Raw genomic sequence first — 20000 nt, forward strand, 5'->3', positions numbered from 1 at the left:
CCCCCACAGATGCTGCCAGACCTGCTGAGATTCTCCTGCCTCAGACTCTCTCAGGAATTTGTTTCGAAGATTTTCAGCTGGGCAGACATATCTGCTCCAGAAACCCACCCGGTTCTGTTTCCCACTCGGTTTAAAGAAGGCAAGGAGTTTTTGGTGACTCATTAATGACAAAGATTCTGCACTTTTCAGGCAGGAAAGGGTCAGTGGCCTCAATGTGGCTGAAAATTGAGATATACAGAATATGAAACTGATGGGGCAGAAAGGAGAGAGTGTGAGATAGAGAAATACAACATCTCATTGACAGACAGAGGAGGAGCAACAAATAGGAATTAACTTACCGGATGTCGTGAGGGAGTGCAGATTGATCCAAACTGTACTGAATCACAGCTAGTTTGCATAAGGTCTTCAGACTTGGACCTGACAAATAACCCAAAGCAAATCCTTCAGAAGTTTAGCAGCATCATCAGGGGAAAGTGCCAACTCCAGTTCCTGGGGTAACTGCTCACTGCCAACCCCTGGGCAATCTGACCCCAACAACACCCACTTCCAGCTACACCAGATATTGCCGGCCTTTTGAAATCAGGGAATCTCGGACCTGTCCTGACGAGATCTAGTGGAAATGCTTCAACAGCCAGTCGGATTCTCCAGCAATAATGGAAAGGTATAGATTTGGAATCAATACACCCTCGAGAGTTCAGAGTTGTGTCATCGACAAGGTGGTCCTGTACCATATTCTGACCAGAGCAGTGTAAATAGGAATTAAACTCCCATGTGTGTTACATCAAACATCCCCACCCCCCAACAATACACACAATTAAACAGGAGAGACTGCAGACCACTGGCTCGACAATTTCCCATTGGATTCTTCTCCAAATCAGTTGAAACGTAAACCACACAGTAGGCAGAATCTTACGTACTGAAATCTAGGATGTACAGGTCAGAGTGATCCATCAAGTTAAACTCGTCCCCCATTCCTTGCTCTGGGCATGGGCTGTAGAAGAGATACAGAAAGACATTAATACAACTGGCTACAGTGGGCAGAGGCTGCTCACAAAACTATGGAGACAGGCCTGTCACTGTATAACACTGGGGTACAGTACTGGGGTGGAGACAGGCCTGTCACTGTATAACACTGGGGTACAGTACTGGGGTGGGGACAGGCCTGTCACTGTATAACACTGGGGTACAGTACTGGGGTGGGGACAGGCCTGTCACTGTATAACACTGGGGTACAGTACTGGGGTGGAGACAGGCCTGTCACTGTATAACACTGGGGTACAGTACTGGGGTGGGGACAGGCCTGTCACTGTATAACACTGGGGTACAGTACTGGGGTGGAGACAGGCCTGTCCCTGTATAACACTGGGATACAGTACTGGGGTGGGGACAGGCCTGTCCCTGTATAACACTGGGGTACAGTACTGGGGTGGGGACAGGCCTGTCACTGTATAACACTGGGGTACAGTACTGGGGTGGAGACAGGCCTGTCACTGTATAACACTGGGGTACAGTACTGGGGTGGGGACAGGTCTGTCCCTGTATAACACTGGGGTACAGTACTGGGGTGGAGACAGGCCTGTCACTGTATAACACTGGGATACAGTACTGGGGTGGAGACAGGCCTGTCCCTGTATAACACTGGGGTACAGTACTGGGGTGGAGACAGGCCTGTCACTGTATAACACTGGGGTACAGTACTGGGGTGGGGACAGGCCTGTCCCTGTATAACACTGGGGTACAGTACTGGGGTGGGGACAGGCCTGTCACTGTATAACACTGGGGTACAGTACTGGGGTGGGGACAGGTCTGTCACTGTATAACACTGGGGTACAGTACTGGGGTGGGGACAGGCCTGTCACTGTATAACACTGGGATACAGTACTGGGGTGGGGACAGGTCTGTCACTGTATAACCCTGGGGTACAGTACTGGGGTGGGGAGGGTCTGTCACTGTATAACACTGGGGTACAGTACTGGGGTGGGGACAGACCTGTCACTGTATAACACTGGGATACAGTACTGGGGTGGGGACAGACCTGTCACTGTATAACACTGGGATACAGTACTGGGGTGGGGACAGGCCTGTCACTGTATAACACTGGGATACAGTACTGGGGTGGGGACAGGTCTGTCACTGTATAACCCTGGGGTACAGTACTGGGGTGGGGAGGGTCTGTCACTGTATAACACTGGGGTACAGTACTGGGGTGGGGACAGGCCTGTCACTGTATAACACTGGGATACAGTACTGGGGTGGGGAGGGTCTGTCACTGTATAACACTGGGGTACAGTACTGGGGTGGGGACAGGCCTGTCACTGTATAACACTGGGGTACAGTACTGGGGTGGGGACAGGTCTGTCACTGTATAACACTGGGATACAGTACTGGGGTGGGGACAGGCCTGTCACTGTATAACACTGGGATACAGTACTGGGGTGGGGACAGGTCTGTCACTGTATAACCTGGGGTACAGTACTGGGGTGGGGAGGGTCTGTCACTGTATAACACTGGGGTACAGTACTGGGGTGGGGACAGGTCTGTCACTGTATAACACTGGGATACAGTACTGGGGTGGGGACAGGTCTGTCACTGTATAACACTGGGGTACAGTACTGGGGTGGGGACAGGTCTGTCACTGTATAACACTGGGGTACAGTACTGGGGTGGGGACAGGTCTGTCACCATATAACACTGGGGTACAGTACTAGGGTGGGGAGGGTCTGTCACTGTATAACACTGGGGTACAGTACTGGGGTGGGGACAGGTCTGTCACTGTATAACACTGGGGTACAGTACTGGGGTGGGGACAGGCCTGTCACTGTATAACACTGGGATACAGTACTGGGGTGGGGACAGGCCTGTCCCTGTATAACACTGGGGTACAGTACTGGGGTGGGGACAGGTCTGTCACTGTATAACACTGGGGTACAGTACTGGGGTGGGGACAGGCCTGTCACTGTATAACACTGGGATACTGTACTGGGGTGGGGACAGGTCTGCCACTGTATAACACTGGGGTACTGTACTGGGGTGGGGACAGGCCTGTCCCTGTATAACCCTGGGGTACAGTACTAGCCCTGCAGCCCTGCCTGTTTGCTGAGTGGGAGCTGTGCTGTGGGGTTCGAAGTTGCCCTCAGTGATGTTGCTTGCTGTGTTTGAGTTTGCAGCAGTTCACGAGTGAGCTCTCTGTAGTAAAGTACAAGTCAGTGATAGACTCCATCTGCCAGGTTAGCTTGGTTAGTTTTGTCGTTGGCTATCTTATCTTTGCATGTTAAACAGTGGAAACACAGAGTTTCAAACCACTAACAGGCCCACCTCCCCCCGAGGCCTTGGATTCTGGTGACAGTCTCCCTCCCTCCCTCGGAGCTTTAAGACTGTGTAGCCGGGCAGTTTGCAGGGCTCTAGGCTAACAGCATCATTTACACAGCAACCACACAGATCCTGCAGCCAGCTCCATACGTCAGTGTGACCATCCAGCCCCGCTCCCAGCTCTTGGAATCAAAAGGGTGTGGGAGGAACCCATTAGCCCCAAGAACATTCAATGCTTTGGCCTCTAACCAGGGGAGAGTTTGACCCGATACCCACTGATTCCAGTTTTGCCCGGGCTCCTTGATGCCACACTCGGTCGAATGCAGCCTTGATACCAAGGGCTGTCCCTCTCCCCTCCCCTCTGGAATCCAGCTCCTTTTGTCCATGTTTGACCCAAGGCTGGAATGAGGTCAGGAGCTGAGTGACCCTGGGGGAACCCAAACTGGGGGTGTTACTGAGCAGGTTATTGCTGAGCGGGTGCTGCTGGATAGCGCTGTTACTGAGCCCTTCCATCACTTTACTGAGGGTCGAGGGGAGACTGATGGGGTTGGGATTGACCAGGTCGATACCATGGCTGTACTGCAACAGTTTGAGCTCACATCTTCAACGCTATTCAAGGCATCAGCAAAACCAATAGCTTTTCCTGAAATCATGTGGAGTGGAAGGTTGTGATGAGAAGGGACGAGGGATGAGGAAAGCTTCATTTCCATTTTATAAACCGGGCTGGTCAGACTGTGGCTTCAAGAAATAACCAGCAAATGGCTGCCATACTGGGGCATGTGCATGTGTGTGTGTGTGCGCTACAGGGAGAGGCTGAACAGGCTGGGGCTGTTTTCCCTGGAGTGTCAGAGGCTGAGGGGGTGACCTTATAGAGGTTTACAAAATTATGAGGGGCATGGATAGGATAAATAGACAAAGTCTTTTCCCTGGGGTTGGGGAGTCCAGAACTAGAGGGTGAGAGGGGAAAGATATAAAAGAGACCTAAGGGGCAACTTTTTCACACAGAGGGTGGTACGTGTATGGAATGAGCTGCCAGAGGATGTGGTGGAGACTGGTACAATTACAACATTTAAGAGGCATCTGGATGGGTATATGGACAGGAAGGGTTTGGAGGGATATGGGCCGGGTGCTGGCAGGTGGGACTAGATTGGGTTGGGATATCTGGTCTGCATGGATGAGTTGGACCGAAGGGTCTGTTTCTGTGCAGTATATCCCTATGACTCCATGACTTTAAATCCAGTTGGCAGTACAGCCTGTCCCAGCGTCTCACAGCTCACTGGCAGAGGGATAACTACTGGGCATCGTGTGAACAAAGAGCAAATCAGACCCACTGTCAGGACGGCAGCTTCAGCACAGGTTAGAGATGGACAGTGCGTCGTATGGAGAGGGTTTGCAGATGGATGAGGGAACAGCAGCAGTTCAAGAAAGGGCAGTGCAGGCCTGGAGTGGAATATACAGCTGGTGGGAAAGAAAATAAACGTAGCTGTTATCTGCATTTCTCAGAGCAGAGAGCAGCTGCAGGGACAGCCGTTACTCTCAGGATTTACAGGCGGCTTCCATTGCCAATGGGACTGGAATTTCAGTAGCAATCGTTCCTGCCCTCTTCCTTTGCTACATGGAGCCGGTCCCCGATACCAGCTCTCGCACTGAGAGGGCAGTGTAGTTAGATTTACTCTCCTCATGTCTCTGACCTCTCACATCAGTGAACCAGCCTTCAGCTGCCTGGCTCCGACAGATCTCCCCAATCCCTGCCTCATCACTCTGTGATATTCCGTAAAGTGAAGAATAAATTGAAAGTTTCTTTAAATAGTGGAATTTGGGAGTTCTCTGTCGCTCATATTTTAAGACTATGAGGCGAGGTGAGTTTTTCTGGGTGTTTAATGAACACAGGGTTGATCGTTGTGTCATTACCCATTGAAATGTCTCTTAAATGTTGTACTGTATCTGCAACGACCATTTCCGGCAGTCCATTCCTTACACCCATTACTCTCGATGTAAAAGAGTTGCCCCTCAGGACCCTTTTTACATCTTTCCCCTCTCACCTTCAAAATGTGCCCCCCCCCCCCTAATTTTGAACTCTCCAACCCCAGAGAAAAGATCTTGGTTCTTTTAGTGGGCGGCACGGTGGCACAGTGGTTAGCACTGCTGCCTCACAGCGCCTGAAGACCCGGGTTCAATTCCCGACTCAGGCGACTGACTGTGTGGAGTTTGCACGTTCTCCCTGTGTCTGCGTGGGTTTCCTCCGGGTGCTCCGGTTTCCTCCCACAGTCCAAAGATGTGCGGGTCAGGTGAATTGGCCATGCTAAATTGCCCGTAGTGTTAGGTAAGGGGTAAATGTAGGGGTATGGGTGGGTTTCGCTTCGGCGGGTCGGTGTGGACTTGTTGGGCCGAAGGGCCTGTTTCCACACTGTAAATCTAATCTAAATCTAATCGATGCCCCTCGTGATTTTATAAACTCGAGAAGGTCATCCCTTAACCTTCTACACCCCAGTTAAAACGTCCCAGTCTCTCTTGATAATTTGAACCCTCCTGTCCAGCAAAATCCAGGTAAATGCTTTGTGAACCCTCTCCAGTTTAATAACATCCTTCCCACAGCAGGGAGACCAGAACTGCCCACAATACTCCAGATACCGCCTCACCAATGTATTGGACAAACTCAACATGATGCCATAACTCCGTTATGATGCCCAACTTCCCTGCCCTTGTCATAAGTGTCACAACACAAGTCTCGCATATTCCTTCTTAACTCCCCTACTAACCTGTCCCCCACCTTCAGGGGCCTGTGGACAAACAGCCCAAGAGCCCTCTGTTTCTCTCAGCTTCCTCATGTCCTGTCACGCACTGAGCAAAATTGTCATCAAACTTAAATATTATCCCCCCCAAATTCTCATCTGTATTGTTTATGAACAATATCGCGAAATGTAAGTGACCCAGCACAGATCCCTGTGGGATCCCACCGCACACTGGGCTCCAGTCACACACACAGTAAGGGACCCAGCACAGATCCCTGTGGGACCCCACCGCACACTGGGCTCCAGTCACACACACAGTAAGGGACCCAGCACAGATCCCTGTGGGACCCCACCGCACACTGGGCTGCAGTCACACACACAGTAAGGGACCCAGCACAGATCCCTGTGGGATCCCACCGCACACTGGGCTCCAATCACACACACAGTAAGGGATCCAGCACAGATCCCTGTGGGATCCCACCGCACACTGGGCTCCAGTCACACACACAGTAAGGGACCCAGCACAGATCCCTGTGGGATCCCACCGCACACTGGGCTGCAGTCACACACACAGTAAGGGATCCAGCACAGATCCCTGTGGGACCCCACCGCACACTGGGCTCCAGTCACACACACAGTAAGGGACCCAGAACAGATCCCTGTGGGACCCCACCGCACACTGGGCTCCAGTCACACACACAGTAAGGGACCCAGCACAGATCCCTGTGGGATCCCACCACACACTGGGCTCCAGTCACATACACAGTAAGGGACCCAGCACAGATCCCTGTGGGATCCCACCGCACACTGGGCTCCAATCACACACACAGTAAGGGACCCAGCACAGATCCCTGTGGGACCCCACCGCACACTGGGCTCCAATCACACACACAGTAAGGGATCCAGCACAGATCCCTGTGGGATCCCACCGCACACTGGGCTCCAGTCACACACACAGTAAGGGACCCAGCACAGATCACTCTGGGACCCCACCGCACACTGGGCTCCAGTCACACACAGTAAGGGACCCAGCACAGATCCCTGTGGGATCCCACCACACACTGGGCCCCAGTCACACACACAGTAAGGGACCCAGCACAGATCACTCTGGGACCCCACCGCACACTGGGCTCCAGTCACACACAGTAAGGGACCCAGCACAGATCCCTGTGGGACCCCACCGCACACTGGGCCCCAGTCACACACACAGTAAGGGACCCAGCACAGATCCCTGTGGGATCCCACCGCACACTGGGCTCCAGTCACACACACAGTAAGGGACCCAGCACAGATCCCTGTGGGACCCCACCGCACACTGGGCTCCAGTCACACACACAGTAAGGGACCGAGCACAGATCCCTGTGGGACCCCACCGCACACTGGGCTCCAGTCACACACACAGTAAGGGACCCAGCACAGATCCCTGTGGGACCCCACCGCACACTGGGCTCCAGTCACACACACAGTAAGGGACCCAGCACAGATCCCTGTGGGACCCCACCGCACACTGGGCTCCAGTCACACACACAGTAAGGGACCCAGCACAGATCCCTGTGGGACCCCACCACACACTGGGCTCCAGTCACACACACAGTAAGGGACCCAGCACAGATCCCTGTGGGACCCCACCGCACACTGGGCTCCAGTCACATACACAGTAAGGGACCCAGCACAGATCCCTGTGGGACCCCACCGCACACTGGGCTCCAGTCACACACACAGTAAGGGACCCAGCACAGATCCCTGTGGGACCCCACCGCACACTGGGCTCCAGTCACACACACAGTAAGGGACCCAGCACAGATCCCTGTGGGACCCCACCGCACACTGGGCTCCAGTCACACACACAGTAAGGGACCCAGCACAGATCCCTGTGGGATCCCACCACACACTGGGCTCCAGTCACACACACAGTAAGGGACCCAGCACAGATCCCTGTGGGACCCCACCGCACACTGGGCTCCAGTCACACACACAGTAAGGGACCCAGCACAGATCCCTGTGGGACCCCACCGCACACTGGGCTCCAGTCACACACACAGTAAGGGACCCAGCACAGATCCCTGTGGGACCCCACCGCACACTGGGCTCCAGTCACACACACAGTAAGGGACCCAGCACAGATCCCTGTGGGACCCCACCGCACACTGGGCTCCAGTCACACACACAGTAAGGGACCCAGCACAGATCCCTGTGGGATCCCACCACACACTGGGCTCCAGTCACACACACAGTAAGGGACCCAGCACAGATCCCTGTGGGACCCCACCGCACACTGGGCTCCAATCACACACACAGTAAGGGACCCAGCACAGATCCCTGTGGGACTCCACCGCACACTGGGCTCCAGTCACACACACAGTAAGGGACCCAGCACTGATCCCTGTGGGACCCCACCGCACACTGGGCTCCAGTCACACACACAGTAAGGGATCCAGCACTGATCCCTGTGGGACCCCACCGCACACTGGGCTCCAGTCACACACACACAGCCTCCTCCTCCCACCCTCTGTCTCCCGGCACTCAGCCATTCCTGGATCCCATCAGCTTTTACCTTTCTTATCAGTTTCCCTGTGGGCCCTTGTTAAAGGCTGCGCTGAAATCCAGATAAACTGCATCATCTGCTCTATCACCACCTCCACACCTGGTCACCTCCTTAAATATTCCACAGATTTGTTCAGCATGACCTCCCTCTGACAAAGCCGTGCTGACTATCCCTGAGCAAACCTTCCCTCTCCAAGTGGAATTCTCCTTCCGAATTCTCGGCAGTAATTTCCCTCCCCCTGATGTGGGACTCACTGACCTGTCATCCCCTGGTTTCCGTCTCCCACTCTCCTTGTAAAGGGGGACCACATTCGCTGTCCTCCAGTCCTCTGACAGCCTCTCCGGGCCCAGACTGGAATTGACCATTTGGGTCATTCCCTCCCTCATCTCCCACCCCAGCCTGGGGTACAACTGATTCGGAGCTGGGGACCTATCCACTTTGTAGGCGCCATGACCTCCTCACTCCCAGTATCAGAGTGCTCTAGACCCTCTCTCCCCTTCTCCAACTCTGTACCTACATCCTCCTCCTAATCCTGTCGAGTGAGGGCCTGATATGAAGCATTTGTTCAAAACCGTACCAATGTCCTGTGGCTCCAGGCACAGATTACCCTCTTGGTCCGTAGCAGACCCTCCTCATTCTCGGGTTACCCTCTCCCCCTTGATACAGGACAGAGGGCACTGTCCCTGACCTGTTAATTGGGGCTGCCAGACCTGCTGAGTTTCTCCAGCAAATTCTGCTTTTGTGTTGGATGTCTGATAGCTGCTGTTTTGGGTTTTTGTTTAACCCCCCAGCTCTGTGAGAAAACACTTCTCCTCATCTAGAGTTCCAAGTGATGTCATAGGCCATTCAGCCCATCCACCCTCCTCCGCCATTCCCTGGGATCATGGCTGATCTGTTCATGGTCAAGCCCATTTTCCCATCATCTCCTCATTCCCCTCGACCGCTTTCCTGATTTAAATGCCTGTCTGAAACACGTGACTTATGGTTCACACTGATTGGTGTTATATACTTATTTATGTTCGAACAGACTTGGATTGCAGGCAGCCTGGGGAAGATTCACTGCTGATCCTGGGAATGGAGGGACTCTCTGATGAACAGAAGAACCAGGAACAGGAGTGGGCCACCTGGTCCCACCATTCAGTAAGGCCAAGGGGCTGACCCTTCTGTGTCCTCAGCTCCACTTCCCCGCCCTCTCACCATACCCCTTCATTCCTTTACAGTTCAAACATCTCCCTTTGCCTTAAACTCATTCAATGAGGTAGCCTTGGCTGCTTCCCTGGGCAGGGGGGATTCCCACTCTCTGGGTGAAGAGGTACCTCCTTGTCCTAGTTCCACCCACCTGTCGGAACATCCTCTCTGTTTCTATCGTACCTCTTCCCTTCACGATGTCATATTGACAGCACCTCATTGGTGCTCCTTTTCCTGTCCTTAAACTAACTGCTTTCAAAAACTGAAATTGAAACCAAACCTATCCCTGTTAACTACCTCATTTGTGTGGTAACTTGTCAAACGCTTCCTTAGCCATACCCACTCCCTTCATCCACCTGATCAAAGATTCAGTTCCATGAGCTGTGAGCGGTGTTTCAGGCTGTACGCTGTAGACTGCACAGGGAAACATTGGCTTCAACTATTGTAGCTGCTCAAGTTTCTGGTCAAAGATCTCCCACCTAGCCAGTGTGGTCACAAACAGGGTCTCCTAGTTTCCTGCATCAACATCATTCCCAATATCCAACAACCCAAATTTTCCCGAATCAGGCGACTGACTGTGTGGAGTTTGCACGTTCTCCCTGTGTCTGCGTGGGTTTCCTCCGGGTGCTCCAGTTTCCTCCCACAGTCCAAAGATGTGCCGGTCAGGTGAATTGGCCATGCTAAATTGCCCGTAGTTGTTAGGTAAGGGGTAAATGTAGGGGTATGGGTGGGTTGCGCTTCGGCGGGTCGTTGTGGACTTGTTGGGCCGAAGGGCCTGTTTCCACACTGTAAGTAATCTAATCTAATCTTAAAGATCCCCATTAACCTTCTGCATTAAAATCTCTCTGAGGCAGACACCTTAATGTCCTGCTGAATGGAGCTCTCAAATTTCATAGCTAACGCTGATCTGACTTTGTGCATGTCCCGTGCAGTGTCACCCATCCACCTCGCTCAGGGTAACCCTCTGATCAGTACCTCTCTGTTTGCCACGATGTGCCCTGCATTGCTCACAAAGCAAAACTTTTCACTGTATTCCGGTACACATGACAACAATAAATCAAATCAATAATCTTGATGGTATTTAGTATAAGGAAGCATTAGAAAAGCTCGGAACTTTACTGCTGCAGACAATCTCAGGCTGTCCTTCCTGTTTTTAGATGTGCCATTATTTTAAGACTAACACAGATGGCTCGTTTTAGATTTCACTGCGTCTCACAGCCAGACATGGCAGTTCACGTCAATAAGTCCCTGAGGTACAGACCTGTAATCACCCCATTAAACACCAGGGTCAGTGGTACTGTTTTACAACAACGGAAGGGGTTTGGGGGAAGGGTGCAGGGACACCTGATACTGGCTAATATCTCCACTCCTTGTGTATGGAAACTTCAAGGTCAGCCCTGACAGAGAGTGAGAAGGCAGGAAATGGAAAATAAAGCTGATGTTGAGCAGATGACGTGTGATCCAACAGGCCACAGCCCCTCCCTCCACCCCCTGGTGAGAGGGTAACACTTACAGACGCTGGCCCCTGCACCATCACTGACACAGCAGTGACTGGCACAGACGTGCAGTCGGAGGGGATTCGGTTAGACAGCTGTGACTGCCAATCGCTGACAGGATGCTTCCCCTCCAGTGACAGGGCCAAGACTTATTCACAGGCTGTCTGTCTACAGGAAGGGCACAGCACTCAACTAGTAACTAACTTGGCATCTCCATGTGCTCTAGGAGAAAGTGAGGACTGCAGATGCTGGAGATCAGAACTGAAAATGTGTTGCTGGAAAAGCGCAGCAGGTCAGGCAGCATCCAAGGAACAGGAGACTCAACGTTTCGGGCATAAGCCCATTCCAGAAGGGCTCATGCCCGAAACGTCAATTCTCCTGCTCCTTGGATGCTGCCTGACCTGCTGCGCTTTTCCAGCAACACATTTTCATGTCCATGTGCTCTCTCCCCCTCCCCTGGGACTGAGGAGCCCACTGTTACACTGGGTCTCTGAGGATAAAGTCTGACACAGCATTGGTCAGGCTGGGTGAATGGAGTCTGGAAACACAGTGTAGGAATGCTCTGGTCTCCGGTCTCCGTCTCCGTCTCCATCTCCATCCCCCGGGATGTGCCGGCTAACCTCAGGCAGGGGGGTGGCCTGCTGTCGGGAATATCGCACCCTTTCACAACCATCCGACCAGCCCCTTCCTTATTATCGAGGCCTGGATCACAGAAACAAATCCCGGAGTGGGGGCTCAGAGAATCCCAGGGAGGCTTCACCAGGACGGAACCACCCTGCTCACTTCCAGGGTGACAGTGCCAGGGTGACAGTGACGGTGACAGGGTGACGGTGATGGTGACAATGCCAGGGTGACAGTGACAGGGCCAGGGTGATGGTGCCAGGGCCAGGGTGACGGTGCCAGGGTGACGGTGACAGTGACAGTGCCAGGGGTGACGGTGACAGTGCCAGGGTGACAGTGACAGTGTGACAGGGATGGTGACAGTGCCAGGGTGACGGTGACAGTGCCAGGGTGACAGTGACAGTGCCAGGGTGACACTGCCAGTGACAGGGTGACACTGCCAGTGACAGGGTGACGGTGACAGTGCCAGGGTGACGGTGCCATCTCAGCTGCACACCATCACATACTCTGGCTTCATGTCCACCCTCCACATCTGACACCAATCCTCCAGCAGCCCGGGGTAAACCTCAGGGAAACTCCTCACCACATCCTCAGCAACCTGCATTGACATAGCACCTTTGACATAACCAAAGGTTAAGTTTAAGAAGCAAATTAAAAGTGGGAGTGGAGTGAGGTTTTGCAAATGTTCTCAATAGCGTCAGTCCCATGTCCCACACACAGCTTTGCAGACAGTTACCATCACACAGGCTTACCCACAGAAAATGGCTCTTCAACTCTGAGTCAATCAAAACTTACACGTGGGAACACCTCCCACCTTGTACATGGCAGGTGCTCATGTGACTCAGCCAACGTTGTCTATCTTATACGTTGCAGGCAAGGATGCCCAGAGGCATGGTACATTGGGGAAACCGAGCAAAGGCTACGGCAACGGATGAATGGGCACCGCACAACAATCAACAGACAGGAGGGTTCCCTCCCAGTTGGGGAACACTTCAGTGGTCCAGGACATTCAGCCTCAGACCTTCGGGTGACCATCCTCCAAGGTGGACTTCAGGACAGGCAGCAGAGGAAAGTGGCCGAGCAGAGGCTGATAGCTACGTTCAGTACCCATAGGGAGGGGCTCAACCGGGACCTTGGGTTCATGTCACATTACAGGTGACCACCATTGCCCTACACACACACACACACACACACACACACACACACACACTCTCAGACTTAAGACACTTTGCACTCACTACACACACACATACACTTTCTCACACTCACAACCCCCAATCCAGACACACACACAAACAAACAAAGACCCACATGCACACATATAGTTTGAGGGGTAAATTTGTACTTGCAGGGTTACATTGTACTTTGCTCAAAAACTGCATGCATTCACATAGAACTCTGAGCTCAAAAACTGCATGAATTTATGTAAAACTCCGTTATCTCACTTTTTAGGTTAGAATCAATCTAAACACCATGGCACAGACAGAGAACACGGGGGGCTAACACTTTCAACATATTGTCTAGCTATCACCATTGTTAACATCTAACCTGAGAATGCAACTTTTAAAAAAAAGGTTATGTGATTTACACATGAAAGAAGTGAAACTATCACTGTATTCTAACAGATGAAAGGCTTAACAATCAATTTTTCAACGTATAATTTCAGTTACATCACACTGTAAATGTTTGCTATAAATTCTGTGTTAGGATTGAGCCCTCCACTATCACCTGATGAAGGAGCGTCGCTCTGAAAGCTAGTGTGCTTCCAATTAAACCTGTTGGACTATAACCTGGTGTTGTGTGATTTTTAAGTCAGTCAAAACTGACCACCTACCTAACTGTTGTCAGCCCATTTCCCAGTCTAACCCTGGGACACCGAAAGGGAACAGGCTGTATTTTCCGGTGTCCATACAAACGTTGCTGAGTGTAGTTATCTCCCCTCTCGATAGGGAGGGTTTGGTTTAAGTGTTCACACCTGGTGCTCAGTAACGGGATGGCCAGGCTGGTTATGGAGAGCACCCAGATATTTGTCATCATTCCTGGGAAACGTTACCAAGACCACAAGCATTCCTCAGCCCTAACAGCCTTTGAACGGAGTGGCTTGCCTGGTGATTCATACAGTTATTAATCTACAGTCACGTGTTGACCAGACCAGGTAAGGAGGGCAGGTATCCCCTCCCTGATGGACATTACTGAACCAGACAGGGTTCTTTATGACAGTTGGAGACAGTCAGTGTAACGGAGCCTTGCTTCAATTCCGATTTATGAGCTGAATTTCAAATCCAGAGACAGATAAAGACAGAAGAAGCTGTGGACATGAGGCCTGAGTGGACATGAGGAAGGGGAGCGGGAGGATCCAGCTGCTGTGATGACTGAGAAGCCAAGTGCTGCCCAGATGATGGAGAACATGCAGCTAGTCAGTCACTAGTGCCCACATGCCCCTGGGCATCCCTGCTGTCTACCAATGGGACTAGCTCAGCTTAGGAAACTGGGTCAGCATGGACGAGTTGGGCTGAAGGGTCTGTTTCCACTTTGTCTGACTCTGTCCCACAGGATTCCCTCGAGCCCTGAGCTGATGTCTGGACAAGACAGTAGCCTGCGCCCTTGCTCCCTGGGAAGTGTCAATCCCCCCCACTCCCCCACAATACCGTCCCCTCCCACTAGTTAGACCCCTTCCCCACTCAGTTCCTCATGTCCCTGTCCCACACAAGCGTTTAAGGGAAAGCTGACAGATGTGTGGACATTCTCGGAGTTCATCAAACTCCTACAGCATGGAAATAGGCCATTCAGCCCAACGAGTCCTCACTGAACCTCCAGAGAGCATCCCGCCCAGATCCAGCCCCCTACCCTATCTGTTTCCCATGTCAAGAGGGTGGTGCTAGTAAAGCACAGCAGGTCAGGCAGCAGAGTCAACATTTTGGGCAGAAGCTCTTCATCAGGATGAAGGAGGGTTCCGGCTTGAACCGTTGATTCTCCTGCTCCTCGGATGCTGCCTGACTGGCTGTGCTTTTCCAGCACCACACTCTCAACTCTGATCTCCAGCATCTGCAGTCCTCACTGTCTCCTGGTTACATTAGGGAGAGGGTGACTGTGTCTATACCTAACCCTGAACACTACGGGCAATTTAGCACGACCAATTCACCCTGACCTGCACATCTTTGGACTGTGGGAGGAAACCGGAGCACCCGGAGGAAACCCACACAGACAGTCAGTTGTCAGAGGCAGGAGTCGAACCTGGGACCCTGGCGCTGTGAGGCAGCAGGGCTAACCACTGAGCTGCTGCGTGAGCTGCAGGAGATGGGAACTGCTTTTATGTTCCACATGTGAACCCTGTCAGATGTGTCAGGGAGGGGAGGCAGTGCCACTGTGGTGCCAGCCAGGAGATCTGATGGATGGTACACCTTCACATCCCTCTGCGTGTGTGTGAGTGAGTTAGCAGTGGTATAAAGCTGCTAGATCACCCCTCCTGGGGCACTGCTGCCCACCAGGATGCCTGATCAGGCTGCCACGCTCTGTCTGGAGGGACAGAGCGTGAGTTACGCTGACAGCTAACGGTGTTGGTGTCATTCTGTGCCTGGTGACGAGCGTAACTCGAACTACGCTCCTGGCTTTCTGCTCTGGCTGGGGTTTTAATCATGGTGCCCTGCTTGTTGAGTCCCCTCCTGTAAACCATCCCATGTTCCCTCTGTGTGTACGTGCAGCGAGCTGGGGAGAACTCACCACCAGCTTTCACTACGCTCCCTCTGTACACAGTCTGATAGAGACCAACAGCCTGGTCAAAAGCTCCGAACACAATTCATCAGCTCGAGGGAGACTGTGTGTGAATTGTGTGCATTTGTGAAGGGGGAAGCATGCTTAAAAAACTTGCCTCAATCTGGTGATGTGACGTTGTGCCACAGAACAGTCTGTGAACAACATTACAGTGTAACATCACCACAACACAGGCAAAGTGACAGGAAACAGCTACCATGAGGAACTGAGGGCAGGGTTTAAGCGTGGAGTCTCACCGCTCAGTACAGAGGCCCTTGCTTTTCCTGGGAATAGATATTAATGATCCAGATTGGAATGTGGAGGGGACAATTTCAAATTGTGCAGGATGAGATGGACTTGGTGGCAGTTTACACGGAGGAGATCAGTGCGGACCTTCCACAAGGCGCTGGTGTGCCTGGAACAGACGGGCAAAGCTGTGGAATGATTCCTTTTGGCTGGAAGACCAGAGACAGATCGCAAGGGAATGGAGGGAGCAGAGTGAGTGAGTGAGAGAGAGTGAGAGAGAGAGAGAGAGAGCGAGAGAGAGAGCGAGAGAGAGAGCGAGAGAGAGAGCGAGAGAGAGAGCGAGAGAGAGAGAGAGCGCTGTTCAGCAGGCAGCTACACTGAATAGTCTCAGTCACGTTCACAAGGAAGGAACCCCTCACCGGGAGCTGGGTTATTTGAGATGGTTCCTCCTTTTCTCCTTATCTCCCATCAGATACACTGATGGGATCACACCACCCAGGGCAGGAAGGGGCAGAAATATTTTCCACTGCAGGAAAGGGTCAGGTTTAACCCCTGAGACCGGACTGAACAACACAACGCTGTCAGCACTGAAGGCCACAGGGAATCAGATCCACAAACAGCAGCTTCCAGCACCAGCCGCGCGGTGGGGAGACGGTATACCGAATTGTCAGGTTTAAATGCAGGCACCTTCTCCCTAACCCCCGAGATAGGGGGAGGGTGGGGTATACACACAGGCATCCTCTCCCTAACCCACTGAGACAGGGGGGGGGGGGGGGATAGACACAGTCACCCTCTCCCTAACCCACTGAGACAGGGAAGGAGGGGGGGGAGGGGGGGATAGACACAGTCACCCTCTCCCTCACCCACTGTTGGGAGAGATTTGTGAAGATGGGTCACTGGTCCTCCTGCTGTCTCTCCACAGATGCTGCAGGCCCTGCTGAGTTTCTGCTGTCTACTGTGTTTCTGTTCTGGCTTTCCCAGACCACGCTGGGGAGAGAATATCCCTCCCACGTTACCCTGGTGAGCAGTTGGAGCCTCACCCGTACACCCAGGGGGCACACTCACTGCCCGTTCACCCCCAGTGGGCAGCAGCCAGTTGTGTGGGACTGGTCCACTCTGTGCTCCATCCCCAGTGGAGATCCTCACTGTGACGGTCAGACCTGGGCTCAGTGCTAGTTATCCCATCACCGCAGCTCACCAGCTGATCACAGGCGGTAACCGCGTCAGTACGCGGTGATTAGAGCTGCTGGTTGGAGCAGTTGGTGGTTAGTATTGATGTGTACTAACATCATGTGAAGTTTGGGAGGAGATTTGTAGCTCGGGTGCTCATTGTTGTGGTTCTGTTCGCTGAGCTGGGAATTTGTGTTGCAGACGTTTCGTCCCCTGTCTAGGTGACATCCTCAGTGTTTGGGAGCCTCCTGTGAAGTGCTTCTGTGATCTTTCCTCCGGCATTTACAGTGGTGTGTCTCTGCCGCTTCCGGTTGTCAGTTCCAGCTGTCCGCTGCAGTGGCCGGTATATTGGGTCCAGGTCAATGTGCTTATTGATTGAATCTGTGGATGAGTGCCATGCCTCTAGGAATTCCCTGGCTGTTCTCTGTTTGGCTTGTCCTATAATAGTAGTGTTGTCCCAGTCGAATTCATGTTGCTTGTCATCTGCGTGTGTGGCTACTAAGGATAGCTGGTCGTGTCATTTCGTGGCTAGTTGGTGTTCATGGATGCGGGTCATTAGCTGTCTTCCTGTTTGTCCTGTGTAGTGTTTTGTGCAGTCCTTGCATGAGAATTTGTACACTATATTGGTTTTGCTCATGACCCAATATACCGGCCACTGCAGCGGACAGCTGGAACTGACAACCGGAAGCGGCAGAGACACACCACTGTAAATGCCGGAGGAAAGATCACAGAAGCACTTCACAGGAGGCTCCCAAACACTGAGGATGTCACCTAGACAGGGGACGAAACGTCTGCAACACAAATTCCCAGCTCAGCGAACAGGACCACAACATTGATGTGTAGTCTTGCTCAGGTTACTGACAGGGCTGCCTGAAACAGGGAATAACTTCCATCAGGCGCTCCGACCTCAGCCCTGAGAAGCCAGTGACTATTCACCCAGCAGGTTTACATCAGGACGCTGGAAGAGAGAGAGAGAGAGAGAGAGAGAGAGAGAGAGAGCGCGCGAGACAGCGAGAGAGAGCGCGCGAGACAGCGAGAGAGAGCGCGCGAGACAGCGAGAGAGAGCGCGCGAGAGAGGGAGACAGCGAGAGAGGGAGACAGCGAGAGAGGGAGACAGCGAGAGAGGGAGACAGCGAGAGAGGGAGACAGCGAGAGAGGGAGACAGCGAGAGAGGGAGACAGCGAGAGAGGGAGACAGCGAGAGAGGGAGACAGCGAGAGAGGGAGACAGCGAGAGAGAGAGACAGCGAGAGAGAGAGACAGCGAGAGAGAGAGAGACAGCGAGAGAGAGAGACAGCGAGAGAGAGAGAGAGAGAGAGACAGCGAGAGAGAGAGAGAGAGAGAGAGACAGCGAGAGAGAGAGAGAGAGACAGCGAGAGAGAGACAGCGAGAGAGAGAGAGAGAGACAGCGAGAGAGAGAGAGAGACAGCGAGAGAGAGAGAGAGAGAGACAGCGAGAGAGAGAGAGAGAGAGAGAGAGAGACAGCGAGAGAGAGAGACAGCGAGAGAGAGAGACAGCGAGAGAGAGAGACAGCGAGAGAGAGAGACAGCGAGAGAGAGAGACAGCGAGAGAGAGAGACAGCGAGAGAGAGAGACAGCGAGAGAGAGAGACAGCGAGAGAGAGAGAGAGAGAGAGAGAGAGAGAGACAGCGAGAGAGAGAGAGAGACAGTGAGAGAGAGAGAGAGAGACAGCGAGACAGAGAGAGAGCGAGAGAGAGAGAGACAGCGAGAGAGAGAGAGACAGCGAGAGAGAGACAGAGAGAGAGAGACAGCGAGAGAGAGAGACAGCGAGACAGCGAGAGAGAGAGAGACAGCGAGAGAGAGAGAGAGACAGCGAGAGAGAGAGAGACAGCGAGAGAGAGAGAGACAGCGAGAGAGAGAGAGAGACAGCGACAGCGAGAGAGAGAGAGAGAGACAGCGAGAGAGAGAGAGAGACAGCGAGAGAGAGAGAGAGAGAGACAGCGAGAGAGAGAGAGACAGCGAGAGAGAGAGAGAGAGAGACAGCGAGAGAGAGAGAGAGAGAGACAGCGAGAGAGAGAGAGAGAGAGAGAGAGAGACAGCGAGAGAGAGAGAGAGACAGCGAGAGAGAGAGAGAGAGAGACAGCGAGAGAGAGAGAGAGACAGCGAGAGAGAGAGAGAGAGACAGCGAGAGAGAGAGAGAGAGAGAGAGAGAGACAGCGAGAGAGAGAGAGAGAGACAGCGAGAGAGAGAGAGACAGCGAGAGAGAGAGAGAGAGAGACAGCGAGAGAGAGAGAGAGACAGCGAGAGAGAGAGAGAGAGAGACAGCGAGAGAGAGAGAGAGAGAGACAGCGAGAGAGAGAGAGAGAGACAGCGAGAGAGAGAGAGACAGCGAGAGAGAGAGAGACAGCGAGAGAGAGAGAGACAGCGAGAGAGAGAGAGACAGCGAGAGAGAGAGCGAGACAGCGAGAGAGAGAGAGAGAGAGAGAGCGAGAGAGCGAGAGAGCGAGAGAGCGAGACAGCGAGACAGCGAGAGAGAGCGAGAGAGAGAGACAGCGAGAGAGAGAGCGAGAGAGAGAGACAGCGAGAGAGAGAGAGAGAGAGACAGCGAGAGAGAGAGAGAGACAGCGAGAGAGAGAGAGAGACAGCGAGAGAGAGAGACAGCGAGAGAGAGAGACAGACAAAGAGAGAGACAGCGAGAGAGAGAGACAGACAAAGAGAGAGACAGCGAGAGAGAGAGAAAGAGAGACAGTGAGAGAGAGAGACAGACAGACAGCGAGAGAGAGAAAGAGACAGCGAGAGACAGCAAGAGAGAGAGAGAGACAGCGAGAGAGAGAGAGAGAGACAGCGAGAGAGAGAGAGAGAGAGAGAGAGACAGCGAGAGAGAGAGAGAGAGACAGCGAGAGAGAGAGAGAGAGAGACAGCGAGAGAGAGAGAGACAGCGAGAGAGAGAGAGACAGCGAGAGAGAGAGACAGCGAGAGAGAGAG

General features: G+C 52.9%; 1 protein-coding gene across 4 annotated transcripts in view; it reads right to left on the reverse strand.

The window, feature by feature from the left end:
- The window catches only part of klhdc3 (kelch domain containing 3), a 102315-nt gene that overhangs the window by 6860 nt on the left and 75455 nt on the right, over positions 1–20000 (reverse strand). For all 4 annotated transcript variants that reach the window (XM_060822542.1, XM_060822547.1, XM_060822541.1 and 1 more), the window contains 2 exons: positions 918–991; positions 339–417 (listed from right to left, as the gene is read on the reverse strand). In XM_060822542.1, the coding sequence (XP_060678525.1) occupies positions 339–417; positions 918–991 (153 nt within the window). The remainder of the gene's footprint in view (positions 1–338; positions 418–917; positions 992–20000) is intronic.

This window comes from Hemiscyllium ocellatum, unplaced genomic scaffold, assembly GCF_020745735.1.
Source record: "Hemiscyllium ocellatum isolate sHemOce1 unplaced genomic scaffold, sHemOce1.pat.X.cur. scaffold_1084_pat_ctg1, whole genome shotgun sequence".
Taxonomy (NCBI): Eukaryota; Metazoa; Chordata; class Chondrichthyes; order Orectolobiformes; family Hemiscylliidae; genus Hemiscyllium; species Hemiscyllium ocellatum.